This window comes from Pneumocystis carinii (assembly GCF_001477545.1).
Source record: "Pneumocystis carinii B80 chromosome Unknown supercont1.6, whole genome shotgun sequence".
Lineage (NCBI taxonomy): Eukaryota > Fungi > Ascomycota > Pneumocystomycetes > Pneumocystales > Pneumocystaceae > Pneumocystis > Pneumocystis carinii.
In genome coordinates, this window is record NW_017264718.1 from 305,161 (window position 1) to 320,801 (window position 15,641).

General features: G+C 29.2%; 9 protein-coding genes and 1 non-coding gene across 10 annotated transcripts; 6 read left to right on the forward strand and 4 right to left on the reverse strand.

Moving 5' to 3' along the window:
• The first annotated feature begins 170 nt into the window (after nt 1-170).
• Nucleotides 171-1,087, forward strand: T552_01537 (lipoyl(octanoyl) transferase). Its single transcript, XM_018370119.1, has 3 exons — nt 171-545; nt 609-702; nt 753-1,087. Exons 1-3 carry the CDS (start codon nt 216-218, stop codon nt 1,040-1,042), a joined length of 714 nt encoding a protein of 237 aa, XP_018226277.1. The 5' UTR covers nt 171-215; the 3' UTR covers nt 1,043-1,087.
• T552_01538 (hypothetical protein) lies at nt 1,055-2,476 on the reverse strand (the record flags this gene model as incomplete). The annotated part of the gene is made up of 4 exons (XM_018370120.1): nt 1,055-1,639; nt 1,687-1,776; nt 1,825-2,109; nt 2,153-2,476. The coding sequence occupies 4 exons, from the start codon at nt 2,474-2,476 to the stop codon at nt 1,055-1,057; spliced, it is 1,284 nt and encodes a 427-aa protein (XP_018226278.1).
• Nucleotides 2,477-2,839: 363 nt separating this feature from the next.
• On the forward strand, nt 2,840-4,033 carry T552_01539 (hypothetical protein). Its single transcript, XM_018370121.1, has 4 exons — nt 2,840-2,966; nt 3,014-3,202; nt 3,255-3,655; nt 3,698-4,033. The coding sequence occupies exons 1-4, from the start codon at nt 2,885-2,887 to the stop codon at nt 3,986-3,988; spliced, it is 963 nt and encodes a 320-aa protein (XP_018226279.1). The 5' UTR covers nt 2,840-2,884; the 3' UTR covers nt 3,989-4,033.
• On the reverse strand, nt 4,008-4,384 carry T552_01540 (40S ribosomal protein S29). The gene is made up of 3 exons (XM_018370122.1): nt 4,278-4,384; nt 4,130-4,229; nt 4,008-4,088 (listed from the first exon to the last, which is right to left on the reverse strand). The coding sequence occupies exons 1-3, from the start codon at nt 4,337-4,339 to the stop codon at nt 4,080-4,082; spliced, it is 171 nt and encodes a 56-aa protein (XP_018226280.1). The 5' UTR covers nt 4,340-4,384; the 3' UTR covers nt 4,008-4,079.
• A 135-nt stretch (nt 4,385-4,519) lies between these two features.
• Nucleotides 4,520-5,420, forward strand: T552_01541 (hypothetical protein). The gene is made up of 3 exons (XM_018370123.1): nt 4,520-4,867; nt 4,913-4,967; nt 5,017-5,420. The coding sequence occupies exons 1-3, from the start codon at nt 4,566-4,568 to the stop codon at nt 5,386-5,388; spliced, it is 729 nt and encodes a 242-aa protein (XP_018226281.1). The 5' UTR covers nt 4,520-4,565; the 3' UTR covers nt 5,389-5,420.
• A 1,461-nt stretch (nt 5,421-6,881) lies between these two features.
• T552_01542 (hypothetical protein) lies at nt 6,882-9,304 on the forward strand. The gene is made up of 3 exons (XM_018370124.1): nt 6,882-6,974; nt 7,021-7,076; nt 7,119-9,304. Exons 1-3 carry the CDS (start codon nt 6,928-6,930, stop codon nt 9,260-9,262), a joined length of 2,247 nt encoding a protein of 748 aa, XP_018226282.1. The 5' UTR covers nt 6,882-6,927; the 3' UTR covers nt 9,263-9,304.
• A 387-nt stretch (nt 9,305-9,691) lies between these two features.
• Nucleotides 9,692-10,149, forward strand: T552_01543 (histone). The gene has a single exon (XM_018370125.1). It carries the CDS (start codon nt 9,738-9,740, stop codon nt 10,146-10,148), a length of 411 nt encoding a protein of 136 aa, XP_018226283.1. The 5' UTR covers nt 9,692-9,737; the 3' UTR covers nt 10,149.
• A 122-nt stretch (nt 10,150-10,271) lies between these two features.
• T552_01544 (hypothetical protein) lies at nt 10,272-14,064 on the reverse strand. Its single transcript, XM_018370126.1, has 17 exons — nt 13,747-14,064; nt 13,549-13,695; nt 13,472-13,502; nt 13,413-13,425; nt 13,268-13,369; nt 13,146-13,219; nt 13,082-13,099; nt 12,921-13,037; nt 12,770-12,879; nt 11,906-12,723; nt 11,731-11,857; nt 11,575-11,686; nt 11,258-11,527; nt 10,894-11,210; nt 10,678-10,848; nt 10,533-10,631; nt 10,272-10,490 (listed from the first exon to the last, which is right to left on the reverse strand). Exons 1-17 carry the CDS (start codon nt 14,005-14,007, stop codon nt 10,317-10,319), a joined length of 2,961 nt encoding a protein of 986 aa, XP_018226284.1. The 5' UTR covers nt 14,008-14,064; the 3' UTR covers nt 10,272-10,316.
• A 668-nt stretch (nt 14,065-14,732) lies between these two features.
• T552_01545 (hypothetical protein) lies at nt 14,733-15,331 on the forward strand (the record flags this gene model as incomplete). The annotated part of the gene is made up of 4 exons (XM_018370127.1): nt 14,733-14,769; nt 14,818-14,918; nt 14,957-15,037; nt 15,083-15,331. 4 exons carry the CDS (start codon nt 14,733-14,735, stop codon nt 15,329-15,331), a joined length of 468 nt encoding a protein of 155 aa, XP_018226285.1.
• Nucleotides 15,332-15,452: 121 nt separating this feature from the next.
• T552_05017 lies at nt 15,453-15,524 on the reverse strand. Its single transcript has one exon. It is a non-coding gene; the product is annotated as a tRNA-Asp (tRNA).
• Between the last annotated feature and the right edge of the window lie 117 nt (nt 15,525-15,641).

A 15,641-nucleotide genomic window follows, 5' to 3' on the forward strand; every position in this document is an offset into this window, starting at 1 on the left:
GTATAGAAATAAAAACCATAGATATTTGGTTTAATATTTCAGTTAATTTTAAATATATCGTATATTATAGCAAATTAACAGATATAACAGATTGTATATGATAGATATCTGTTATAGATTAGAATCTATAATATTAGATTATAAAGATATAATATATATGTTAGTTATAATTTTGATTAAATACGGGGTTAATATCAGCTGGATATTGAATTAAGATGAAACAGTTATTATATTTGTCATTGAAATCACCATGTTCCTATAGAAGTTCATTAAAAATTCAAGAATCATGGGTTTATCGCTTTTTATTGAATAAACAATATCCGGATACATATGTTAAACCTCCAGGGTTACTTGTAGTTGGACAATTTTATCCAACATATACATGTGGAAGACGTGATAATAATAATATTTGTGAATCAGATATAAAATATCTTGAAACGAATCCAACAGCAGTTTTTATAAAAACGCTTCGTGGTGGACAAATAACATTTCATGGTCCAGGACAAATTGTTGGTTATCCTATTCTTGATCTAAAAGATTTCAAGGTAAGTTGTTTATTTGCCTTTAAAAATGTTTTATAAATATATAATATTTGTTTTTTATCACAGATAACTCCTAAAGAATATGTTAATCGACTTGAATCCTCTATTATTTCGACATGTGAGACCTTTGGAATAGCTGCTATGCGAACAGAACATATAGGTTTTACGAATAAAAGAAAAGAACATATCTAATAGTTGTTAAATTTATAGGTGTTTGGACATCACCAATACGAAAAGTTGCATCGATTGGCATCCATCTTCGACGACATATTACATCTCATGGAATAGCTTTAAATGTTTCTACTGATTTAAGTTATTTTAAGAAAATTATTGCCTGTGGTCTTAAAGGTAAAGAAATGACAAGCTTTGAACGAGAAGGTGTATATGTCCCACTTGAAATTGTACAATCCTGTTGGGTTGAAAAATTGGCAGATCAGCTAGGGTGTACTATTAATCGTATTAATTCTGAACAAGTAGATGACATTTTATCAAATCAATGAGTAAATAAATGATCAAGAAGCTATATCGTTTAAATAGCACATTATACTTATACCTATCATTACAATACAACAAGCTGGAAAAAATGTTATCCATAATTTATCTCCGAAAACCTCATTTATATTCTCATTTCCTGTTTTTAAAAGTGCTGTCATATGATATGTTGATTGTTCTACTATTTTTTCAGTCCTTTTTGCACGATATTTCCATAATTCTATTTCTTTTTTCATATTTTCTACCATAGCTTTTAATGATTTTAATTCATCTTCTGAGTTTTCATCTTTTTCCAATTTATTTTTCATTAACTCTGTATTCATTTTCGTTTCAATTGTATCTTCCACTTCTAATGTATTATTTTGTTCTTTCAATAGCTGCTCAATAATCTGTTTACATGTTTGTTGCTTTGTCTTTTCTTCTTCTAAACATTTGATTTTTGCTGTCTTTTCCTCAATTTCAAGCTGTTTTGATGCTAAAACCTCCAAACTAAGAGGCTGAGTACTTTTTTTATGACATTTAAGATTTCCTTTATTTCCAAAATTGTCTGAATGGTTCTTTAAAATATCTTCTGGCTGTATTTTTTCCAAACTATCATCTCTACACTATATTTTCACTAAGATCTCATCCAGAAAAAAAAAAGGGTAATTACATCATAAAATACTGTATCTTGGATATTATTAAGCATTTTCGTGACCAATTTAATGTCATTCATCTGCTGTTTTGCCGTCTTTAGTCCTATCTACCATTATAAACATTAATATATATATAATTTCATAAAAATCTTCACATTCAATGTCTGTAAAATATTTTCCACATCTTTCCCAATGCATTCATTCATTTTATCTTCTTCTAACACTGATTTTGATTGTGCTACTTCATTAGAAACTAGCACACGGAGCGTAATCGTATCAACTGCCTCTGTTGTACCTGTATCTACCCATAATCCATTATCCTTTTCCTGAGATACATCCAATGAATTCATCTCTGCCCATCCTGCATGTTCCACACGTGATGCTACCTTATAATGAAGAATAGACCGGTCTTCTTCGTTCAATATATCAATCCCAAGTTCCTGCCCCCCATTTAAGATAATAAAAATACATAAAATATCATACTAAAACGTCCCCAACGTAAAGCTCAAACGGCTCACTTGTTTGATTTTCTTGACTGAGTCTTCGTCCATTAAGAAACGTCCCATTACTGCTCTTAATATCCCGAATAAAAACACTACCAGTTTTAGGATCTGCCCAGACTTCTGCATGCGCCCGACTCAGAACTTTTGAGTCAAAGAACCCATTATTAGGCGCTGGTGCCGTACGGGAATTTATCTGACGGCCAATCCTCAATGTTTGAGGCCATGATGGTAACCATAGACATTTTCGCTCAAAAGTATCATTTATTGGGGCCAGAATAAGGCATACAAGCGGTGAATCAGCCATTTAATGGAACAAACATGAATCTATGCGTGTTGTATGCGTCGTGCTATGCTACAGTTAACACTTAATTTCATATTTAAAGCCTTAAATAAAAAAATAATACACGAACCGCTTTATTTCCTGATAAATATGCGTCAAAAAAGAAGATATATTTGCTAATTACCTAATAATAGAGCAGATTTGATGAGTTTAATTAGTCTGATTATTTCTGCTGTAAAATACAGACGATTAAACAAATAAAGAAATATATAGTAAAAATAGCAGGTTTTGTTAGATATGCCTTAATATATGCATAGCGAATTGATCTATTTAAATAGATTCTGATGATTTTATAAGGTCTATGGTGAATATGATAGGTTGTCTAGGCAACTTCCCCGTTGAAGGTTCAACGTCATCAAAAGTTTAAAAAAAATGGAGGATGATTATTACGCTTTGCTTGGGATTCCATCAACAGCAAATGATGAAATGATACAGAGGGGATATAGAAAAGCAGGTATGCCTTTTGAACGGAGAAAAACGGTTAATTAATGACCATATTAGCACTTCGATATCATCCAGATAAGAATAAAGAAGCATCGGCTATAGAAATATTCCATAAAATAGCGGTAGCATTTGATGTTTTAAGTGATCCAATATCTCGGTCTAGCTATGACTCTAGTAGGGAGTCTTTACTTGCTAAAAAACGGAAATATGAGGCATTAGATAAGGAAAGAAAACGGATGATAGATGGTAAATGAAGAGAAAATGGTATATAATAGGGTCTATATTGATCCTATGATAGAACTTGAACGATTGGATAAAGAAGCTAAACTTCGAAAAATCAAATCAGAGACGGCGATGGAGGCTACTCTACGTAAACTACAAGAAGAAGGAGCAGCTTTACGTAAGAAAAAAGAAGCAGCTTTAAGAGCACAAAGAGAATCAGAGAAACAAATGGAAAGTCATAATGATGAAAAAGTGTTAAAAACGAAGGAAGAAGAAAAAAGTAGATTTACAATGGAAAATAGAACAATTAAAGTACGATGGCGTCGAGATCAGATTACAATAGATAAGGATGGACTAATAAATGCATTTGAAAGATTTGGAAAGATTGAAGATGTAGTTTTAAAGGATTCAATAGACAATACAAAGAAAAAAAAGGTTATTGTAGGATTAATTGTATTTAAATCAGTTGTTTCTGCGGTAAATGAAAACATTTTAACTTATAAATTTAATAGAATTTAGCATGCAGCAATATCAGAAGCGTCTTTGCTGGCAGAGACGCCATTTATACATTTAAAAGAGGTTTCTTGGGCAAAACAGGCACCCGATTTAACTGGAATATCAGAAGATGTAACATTAAATGAAATTCATAATTCAAATACTTCAAAAAATACGTCTTTACCAAGATCAAACACTATGCCTTGTTTAAATCAAAATCACTTGGATTATCAAAATATAATATTAATGCGAATGAGAGAAGCTGAACGTGAAAAAATTACAAACAATATTTTACAATCTGATAATCAAATTTAATTAAAAATCATTTATACACTATCTAATCTCTATTTTTTACATCACTTTTTACTTCACTTTTTTACTACAAAACTTCTTTTTATTATCTCACTTATCGATGCTACTATGGTTACAAAAATATTTAATCAACATATCTCATACTTTGTGAAATCCAATACTGCTTGCATACTCTCTAAAACATTGTCTACATATATTTAATCCATATTTTCGAATTAATCCTGCTACATGTCCACAAACTCGACTATATATATAATTAACCAAAAATACATAAAATACTCTTTTTTCACACCATCCTCGAGATCCTTTACCATATGAACGAGGTCTAGAAAACCATACTTGATCATGTGCCATTTTTATTTTTCTTAAGGATTTTTCAAAATTTCTACTTCTTCTACCCTGCCCTTCTATTATTAATAATAGGTTTAGGTTTCCTCTTTAATTACATAATCTATTCTTCATTTTTACTATAAAAACCTTCATTTTCTTCTGTTTTCCTGTATAATTCTTCTTTTTTATTCTAAGTCTCATATTTAACAGCCTTTCTTTCTCCTACGAGATTTTTGACTTAGAAAAATTAATGGTTCATAGAAAAAAAAAAGCTTGGAATCTTAATTTAAATAATACACAATCTCAATGGTATAGAAAGTGGATTATAGAATGGGAAGTTCCTAGAAAATGTGTTCATTCATCAATAGGAATAATTACATTGGAACTTTATAGACAAAGATTTGAAGCAACGGTAATTACATTATGTCTAGCTATATTATTTATACCAGCATTTGGATGTGATCTTATACGGTTTTCAGTTCCAGAATTTAACCGTATATATATAACAGTTCTCGGACCGTTAATGAGACAGAGCGAAATTAATACGTGGAAGTAATGAAATATAATGGATTAAAATCAGTATTTACAAGTATTTAGTGGTGTTATTTTTTATATTATAGGTACATGGACAGTCTTAATAATATTCCCTAAAGTATATAAATAATTGGAAAATAAAGTGAGGAATAGTAATATATATATAGGATATAGCAGTGATATCTATTCTTTTACTTGCTTGGTGCGATACAGCAGCATCGACAATGGGAAGAATGTATGGACATTATGGACCTTTAATTCGTCCAGGAAAATCATTAATTGGAACGATTGCTGCATGTGTTGTAGGGATGTTATCAGTTTATATATTTTGGGGAAGGATTGCTCGTTTCGATGAGCCAAATTTATTATGGTATCCATCGAGTCGATTAAATATTCATGGGCTAGCTTTATTAACGGGATTAATTGGGGGATTTACGGAACAACTTGATTTATGGAAGTTGAATGATAATTGTGTAATTCCTGTGATGAGTGGAAGTCTTTTGTATATTATTTTGAAGAGTATTAATATATATACGTAAAAAAGGTTTTAAAATCGTATATATAGAGAGAGTACATTTATAATAAAAGTAAATGCTGGTCATATATTTATTTTTTTTATATAAACTATGGTAAAATAATATATATAAAACTTTATTATGTGTATAATCTACTTTTTTGTTTATTTTATTAATGTATTTATTAAAAAAATGAATAAATATATCTAAATAAATTATTATCTTAAGAAGTTTTAATATATCTATGAGAATTAGTGCATTCTTATTTATATTAGTATTATTAATTAAAATAATTGTTTTTTAGGTTATTTCTGAATTTATTTAATAAAATCGTTCGTCTAGCTTTTTTTCCTTATATATATATTAAATATACACTTTTATTGTTATTCTTTTATTGTTGTTCTTTTATTCATATTCTTTAAACCTTATTAATCAATATAAAGTCCATTTTTACTCTATATACTTCTTTTACTCTATATACGTCTTTTAATGACACTATAATTGCTTCCAAATATTCACTAATATAAAGAACTCTTGAAATGACTAATTCTATTCCTTAATAATTCTCTTTTACACCATTCTACTCTTATTCTACCCCTCCCCCCTATTATACATATATAAATCCATACCAATAATACAATTGCATACTATATATCTATATAACTTGACATTAACGTACTTATCTTTTAACATATATTTTTATAAATAGTTTTACTACTTATTATTCATATATATTGTCCTACAAATAAAAATATAGTCTTTCTTCATCTTCAATATTTATATATTTAGCTGAATACTCCTATTCAGCGTCTAAATATTAACTACATGGATATAGTGGTAATATTACTGCTATTCTATACATTGATGTTTCTTAATATATATAATTCATAATTCATAATCTCATTAAAGCATCGTTAATGCTTATTCTCTCTCATACAGAAACATCATTCATATCCATTAATAATATAGCTAAATAAAGTCTATATGAACAATATATACATGATTATTATGGAAATTCGCTTCGATACAACTTTGGTTTCTGCATTAGAGAATTTTTAGAGTCTTAAACGACTCAGTTTATCCCGAATTAATATTTATTTATTTATTTATTAACATTTAGGTTTTAAACTGAGTCGCAGGTGAAGAGATAAAAAGAACGCGTAAAAGACATAATTTAACCGAGAATATAAAGATTGAATAAATGAATGATAAGAAAGTAGAATTATTTCATATAAATAAGGAATAATATAAATTGCTAAAAAGAAAAGTTTTGGGGCAGTTTTATAAGAAATTAAGTGAAAATGAAAAGATGGAAATAAATGCAGAAAATGAAAAAAATGAAAATTAAGATACACATATATATGCGTTTTCTAAGGATATAACGGGTCAAATAATTAGTGATATAGGGATTGTATGCGTAAAAAGACGCGTGATATGCTTTATTTATTTATCTTTTTTTTTAGAGTCGAAATTTAACTTTTAGGAGTTGTCATGGCAACCCTATCTAAACAAACCTCTCGAGTCTAACGAAGCTTTAAACGACGAGTTGGAGAAGGAACGGCGATGGTTAAGCCGGAGCATGACGGCTCGGTCAATTATTATGAGTGTTTGTATGTGTTATTTTTGTATATTTTATGATGATTAATAAGGATTTAGACAGGTTTTACCTACAGCAAGTGCAGATGATATTCGACAACAATATCGGAAATTGGGTAGGATGAATGAATGAAAAGGATAAGATTTGATGGTATTAGCACTTCTTTATCATCCGGACAGGAATCTAGGGAATGAGGCGGAGTTTAAGCGAAAGTTTCAGTCGTTAAATATGGCATATGAGGTACTTTCGGATGCAGAAAAGAAAAAGTCGTATGATCGGGCACGTTTGATAGTGCTTTCTAGTAAAGTTACGCCGAATAGGAGGGAATCATCGTGTGGAATGAAATCACCATTTCGATCATCGTTTACGCCATCATTTGTACCAAAAACACCGACACATAATAGATCACCGGGATCCCCTCATTCATCTAAGTCATCGCCGAGTTCTAAGTCTAAATATACGAGTCAATCTAAAAGAAGTGAAGATATATATGCAGGATATGAAAATTGGTTTAGTAAATCAACGAGTGCATATTCTTTTTTTTATGAAAGAAATTCGCCAAAATTTAATCCACGAAAGCCATCGTATACATCGCCATATAGTTCACCAATATCGAAAAAACAAGATGAGGAAAAAGGTTTTACAAAAGTGAATGATGATGCTAGAAAAGCAGCAGCATCAAAATATGCAGAAGCAAGGATGCAATCTGAGAAAGAGAATTTGAAAGATATTTTTAAGAAAAACATGCAAACATCAGATGAAAAAGCATCAACTAAACATACATTTTTTGATATTAAATCGAAAGCAGAGCATAATGATGGAGTACGTTTACAGTCACGAGGTGATAATACATTAAATCATCAAAATATTTTTGCAAAAGAGAAAATTCCCCTTGAAAAAGCATCTGAATTATTTTCTTTTTCCTTTAATAAGAAAAAGGAATCGGAAAATATCCGACCTGTAGAACAACCAATTGTATTTGAAAAATTCTCGAACACTAAACTGAATGAATCCAGTTTTTCCTTTTCATCAATACCGACTGATTTGAAGTTTGGAACGCAAACAACTTATGTAAATGAAAATTTCCAATCGAACGATGGTAAAGAAACTCGATTTAACTCGCTTAAAGGTACATTGAAACAAAACAAAAAGAGAAATACAATTAGATCACTTCGACATTTATCTTCACAAATGGAAACAGGATTTAATCCTGTGTTTTCTACAAAAATACCTGATAACTGGTGTTCTGATAAGGAAACTTTTAAAAAGAATGATTCTACAAAGGAAAATAGGGAAGATTTGGACTTGAAAAAAAAGAATTCTAATCTTTCCGATAATAATTTAGGGAAAAATCCTTTATCATCCTCTTCTAGAATTTCATTTACTATAAAGAAACCGTCCTCTTTAAAAACAGAGAATCCTTTTGCATTTGATTCATCATCAAAAGAAATCAAAAAAAACGTTTTGTTAGACGATATTTCTGAAACTTCCAAAAACATTGCTGGTACTTTTGAGGATAGATATAATGAAAAGTATGGTAAAACGACTGAAAATAAATTTAAACATATTTCCCAAAAAAGTGTGGAAATTAACTCTAGTGATTCAGATTTATTATCAGAAAGGGTTAAAAAAGAACTCGAATCATATCGTAATTTTAAAATTTCTTATGAAGCGGAAAAAGCAAATAAAAATATTAATAAATCATCGATCAATGAATCTCATGTATCAGAACAATTTCAAGGCTTAACATTATCTGCATCAAAATCATCTGAAAATAATCAAAAATATGCATCTGTTGAAACATCTAAAAGTTCTTCATTTATTGAATTTTCACGATTTCAGGTAAAAACAGAAAAACATGTTCAAAATTTACAGAATACAAATGATGATTTAAATATTCCTACAAACATGAAAAAAAAGGGTAAATTTTTAAATATTCCCGAATTTCCGGATCCTGTTATTCCATTGTTGTCTCCATCTATTCCCAATTGTCTCACTGCTTCTTCTTTTTCGATTTATCTTAAAGAAATGATCAAATATCAACAAATATGGCTGGCCTGCTCTTCTACATATTTGAATTTTTTTCAAAAATGGGAGAAATATAAAGAATCATGTCATAGATATGACCTTTTAAAAGATACTGATATTTACGAGGCATTTATTATGGCTACTGAAAAGGAAGAAAAAATTAGAGAAGGTTGGTGGTCAGAAGAAAAAAGATATCGACAAGCATTAAAAGATTTTTTACATATTAAAAAAACCTATGAATATGGTCAAAAGTTTCCATTTGGACCTATATAATTTTTATCAAACATTAATTAACATGGCTTTATGGTTTTTGTATAATGTAATATTATTAAAAAATGTTCTTCCTCTTCATTTTCATATTAAACCTATAAAATTCATAGCTTCTATATATCTTTAATTTTCTATTTCTTATTACTATTTTATATATTTTCAATAACTTATTCATCTCATTCTTCCTTATCGATAACCATTCTTCTTATAGATAAGAGAAATCTATATTAAATAATTTCATCTTTTGGATAAAATTAAGTATTCTTATTAAAATTAAATAGTTTTTCTTCTATTTCTTTTAGTTTTTACCAAAATCTGTATTATTTTTATCCTTAATTTCTCCTACCCTATACCCTAACCCTAAATACATGGAAACCCTACTTTTATAAGAAATAAATTTCACGAAATTCCTTTTAAAGTTTATAAAAAAAACCAAATTTTTGACTTAGAAAAAATACGAATATAAAATCGGATTTATATGGCGAGGACTAAACAAACAGCAAGGAAATCTACAGGAGGAAAAGCACCAAGGAAACAGTTAGCTACTAAAGCAGCGAGGAAATCAGCACCAACAACCGGAGGTGTTAAGAAACCTCACCGTTATCGTCCAGGAACGGTTGCACTTCGTGAAATTAGAAGATATCAAAAATCTACGGAATTATTGATTAGAAAGCTTCCATTTCAACGTTTAGTTAGGGAAATTGCACAAGATTTTAAGACGGATTTGAGGTTTCAATCGTCTGCTATTGGTGCTTTACAAGAGGCAGTAGAAGCTTATCTTGTATCATTGTTTGAGGATACTAATTTATGTGCTATTCATGGAAAGCGTGTGACGATTCAACCTAAAGATATGCAACTTGCGCGTCGTCTTCGTGGAGAACGGTCGTAAAGGTTGGAATTTTCTAAATAATATATTTCAAATTATATTTATTTATCCAAAATACTTATAAGAATTGCTGGAATATATGTGCTGGTCTTTCTAAATAGTTTATTGTGTTATTTTTTAGAGTATAGATGATTATTTTTTTTATCTATACGTTTTTTAATAATATATCAGTTATTTGGATTCGTAAACAATTTGTCTCCAACCGTTTTCACAAGTTTCGTCTTTAATTAGTTCAACAGTTGGAAAATAATGTAAATTAAGTTTTAGTGTAAGAACAATAGGAATATTATCAAAAGTAGTTGTTCGTATTCGTACATATGTATTATCTGGAATGGGTAATATAGCCTATTATTTGGAAAATGAATATTGTAATTATGAAATATTTACCTTTAAAAAAGCGTCAAGATCAGGAGTAAATACACTATTTATATGTGTAATAAACATTGTTGGCACAAGCCCATATTGATATGCCGGCGAACCCTTACTCTAAAGACTAATTAGGACTAAAATAAAGTGATATAATTGGAAATACTTTTGCAGATACATAAATTTGTGTATGAAGTGTTTTAGATTGCTGTCTTACTGCACGATGAGGTGCTTGAAGCAATGCACCGAAACACATAACTACACGATCTGTTTCGCTTGCTTCTGCAAGAACTGTAGGAATGTTTAGAGTAAGTTCTTTTCGTTTTCGAAGTATAACCTATGATATTTATTAATATTACATATTAAAAATATAAAAATATACCATTTTTAACTCATCTGATGTATATTGTACGTCTAAATCTTGTATTCGAGTAACTATTTTTTGGTTTACAGTTAAAATAACATCACCATCTTGAAGAAGTTTGGGACCATTTCCTGATTCTACTCGTCTTACAAGAAGTAATTGATGTTTTTCAGGATTTGCATCTTCAACACGACAAATCAATTCATCACTAACACCCATATTTCGAGCTTGTGCCATTTGAATGAAATAAACTTCTATATTTAACATTCGTAATTTAGGAGTTATACCTAATCGTAATTTCTCTAAAATTGGTAAAATTGTTGATATAGCTAGCCCTTTTTTTGCATTAGCAATATGTCTATATTAATAGAACAATTAATACCCATATGATAATCAACATCTTTTCCACTAGATGTTCGTTCTCCCAAATATGTTAACCAGAGTGCTTTAACCCTTCCATCTTCTCCACAAAGAACTCCTGATCCACATTGAGATCCCAAATTAGTATCAACAAATATAGAATCAACATTAATTGCACGGAATCTTGGAGTTGCATTTTGAGGAATTATAACTGTCGTTACATCTGTAACAACAGTTTTTGTACCAACAATTCTATTACTATGATTTACTCCTACAAAGTATACAGAACTTCCTGTAATAAATAATTAAATGATAAATCTTTAAATTATGATTTTCTACCTTGAGAAAGATGTTCATCACTAAGTTTTGCTGCCTGAACAGGAGTATCTGCTAAAAGTTTAGGATCATAACTAATAAAGGCGATATTCTGTGTAGGGTGAAGATGTTCAATCTATTCTTCAACAGCAATTCTAGTATGAAATTATTATTAAATACCTTTCCAGGTATAATAATCGAGTCAGCAAATGTTAATAAAAGATCCCCCAATGCAAAGGGTATAATAGATCTGGAAGTAACTGCAAGTCCTCTATCTTTATCAACAATAAGCCCAGTTCCTGATTTTCTAAAATGGAATTAAAATCTTTTTCCTTTATATTAGACATGATTATACCTTCCTTTTGGAAATCCATCTAACCGTATAGGCATAAAATATGATATTTTTACGAAACTTTTAACTAAACTTGCTGCATGCCCAAAATTGTTATCCAATGTAATAAATTTTGCAGTTTTGGGTTGTATTTTTTCTGGTGGAGGAGGATTCCCTAAATCATGAAAATCCCATAATCCTGTTGAATCATTTCGAATAGCAAGTCGAAATTTAGTAGCCCAATGGCGATCTATATGAACTATTTGAGTGCAAAGACTATGCATATCATGAATAACTCTATATGTTACTACAACATGTTTTCGATCAGGTATATCTTTGACAACTTCTATAAATGTATCTAAATCTGGTACCTGTTTGGTATCGACAGTATCTAATATATAGCCTTGATCTGGACCTTCTAGTCGAAAAGAACCCTCTGGTTCAGAAATAAATACACCTTTAACAGCAACAGCATAGCTTCGTGCTAATTGATATGATAGATTATGAAATTTTGCCCCAGAATATTCGACATATCTATCTGGTGTAATTTTATGTTTGTCACATACTTCTATATTTATATTTATATCTTCCCCTCCCCTTTGAACTGATATTTGTATTTTTTTGCCAATAGATTCGTCTAAAATACTTTCCAATGGAATATGTTTTGTAAGAATTTCATTGTTTACCCTTATTAAAATGTCTCCTTCGACTATTAACCCATCTCCTGGTCCTTCTGGAAGAACTGTTTCTGCTACAAGAAGACCTACTTCTTCTGGGAATGATTGTCTAATACATGCCTCTACATCAGGACTTAATCCAAGTCTACGACATTCATCAAATGGCTAGTTATATTTTAATGAAGAGAAAATAGTATTAAAATTGTATTGCCTTTATCATCCATTGTACTTGAATAGTACCCCTTGTTATAGGAAGATTATTTTGAAGACATCTTAAAGTACGAAGAGGACGATCAAGAGGTAAGAAGAAATCCGTTGCTGCTACGAAAATATGAGCTTTTTATTTTCATATGTCCAAATACCCTGTGTTCTTCCGCCTGCTTGTAATGCAACTGCATAGCCATCAATGTTTACTACTGGACTTCCTGAGCTCCCTCCACTTGCATTTGCAGCTGCTTGAATGTAATTAGTATTGAAATCTAGTCAATTATTTAAAATAAATATAATAAAAAGAATATTGTACCAGAATATGTAAAATCTCCTACAAATAATAAGTAATTTCATCAATATGATATATTGTTTATTACCATATTCAGGTGCATTTCTGTCTACTCTTGATATCCATCCTGAAAGTATAGATAATTTTTCAGCTGCATCATTACTAATATAAATATTTAATTAAAGAATAAAAAATAAAATAATACTATACCCTACTACTCTAATCTCTGTACCTACACGAGCTAGATCTGGACGTAATGGAATAGCCACTACTGGCATATATTTAATACTTTTTGGATTAAATTTTAAGATTCTAGTAAAATTAGTTTCTGCTTTATAATAATCCCCATCTAAACCCAAAATCATGGACTATAGAAATTAGTTAAGACAGAATCTAATATGTTCATTTACTTACTCGGATCTCTATAAATAGGATATATTTCAATCTATTATTAGATAATTAATAATAATTAAAAATAATTGATAAAATACCTCTTCATGGTTCTCACAAATTGCATGTCCCCAAAATGGTCCTGATGATACAACATGACGATTCGTCAAAATATATCCATTTTCCGCATCTATTATAAAACCACTTGCTTCTCCACTCTCTGGAAATTCAGTGTCAAATGCTGAAACCTAATTTTCAATCAAAAAAAAACATTTTTCTACTCTTTTATTCAATTTTACATGTGAAAATCGAATTGACACTACACTCTTCACTACATTTTCTATTGATTTTATCCATAACGATTCCTCTCTATTCGTTGATACTACTGGTATGTTTTTTCCTCCAAATTCTTTGCCATTGCATATGGTTATTTCATTTTCTTTTAAATTTTCTATAATATATTGCTCTTCTTGTCCCATTGAGCTTGTTCGTTTACGTTTACATGTTATATTCACATTGCTTTCCTCTGAAGCACTAACTTTACTCAATTCTTGATTCATTTAATATTTTTATATCCTTTTCTTCAGTTTTTGCATCTATTTTCTTAATATTTTTTAACTTGCTTATTAATATCAAGTTTCCTCTCAATTTTATACATAAATTATATTCTTTTTCTCCTTTGATGTCCCTTTATCCCGATTATTATTGATTTTCTCCCTCAATTTCTCTTCAAAAGAACATTTATCCTGTTAATCGCTGAATTGATTAAATTTTAAAAATATAAAACTCCTTTCAATATAAATAATTTATAAATATTCCTTTGTATATAGTATTTTATATTTATATTTAACTTGAATATTTAAAGAATATAACTTTATTTATAAGTGATTAAGGTTTGCATAAAATATAAATAAAAAAAAGGAGTCGCAAGTAAGAATATAACTGAAAGATGATGTCTCTTGTAGATTTTTAAAGGCTTTAGGGTTTAAAAAAAAAAAGTTTAAACGTTGAAAAGAAACCTGTTTTAAATATAGATATAAATGAATATGATATTTTTAGATATAATAAATGAGTTTTATAAGTTTATATGGGCTATTTTATTTATTTATTTATAAATCAAAGTGTTTATGTTTAAATCGTGCATAAAAAATAGATCGTAAATATATATAATTGTAAAAATATGAAATTAATTAATAAAAGAGGAGGAGAAATGTATTATACTAAGGTATAATAGGTCTGAATATATTTTGAAATTTGATAGAAATGATATAGTATTTTCTCTTTCATGAGAAGTCTTTTATTTTTTAAATATATCGTACAACGTATATAAGAAAGAAAGATTGATATAAAATGTTTTAATATACAATAAGGAGTACAAAATGTGTTATGGAAGATATCAACAAAAACTACGAAATATGAAGAGAATATTCCTTTAAAGAAACTTTGTAAAAAAAAAACGACGCCTGATACAGTAAGAATTTATAAATATTATAAGGGTCTAATTTCAAGTTATCTAACAAGACGCCAAATTATTCAGTAAAAACTCGAAAAATCAATACATTTAGTTTATTTAATACATCTGATAAATCGGTTTGTATACTTTTAATTATTTAATATAATAATTTATTTTATTAGCCATGGCTGCAATCTAGCGCTGAACCTTCTATACTAGAATATTCATATTCTTATAAGAAAAAAAAATACAAGAAATTTAGAGTAATTCTTCCATCATGGAAAAATAGTTCTAATTTCATTGCTTTTCGCTCAAAACATCCTGTTTGTGAGCCATCAATTTCTAACGATTTTTGTTCTAGATCGATTATGCAGCAATTAGAGGCACATAATTATCATTCACATACTTTTCATTTATCTAGATGTATATAATAATTTTGTTTAAATATATTAGAAAAAAATATTAACAAAAAATATCTTTTATTATATATTAATAACAAGTTTGCCTAATACCTTGTGGAAGAGAGTTCCACAAGACTTAAGAAAATACCAACTCTCCAGCGGGGAATCGAACCCCGGTCGCCCGCGTGACAGGCGGGAATACTAACCACTGTACTACTGAAGATATCTGTAGTTAGAGATAGATAAATAGGTTATAAAGAACTAAAAAGTATTTATATATATAAATAGTTTAGTAAATATAGATAATAATAATAATAAAATAATAAAATAAAAATATACA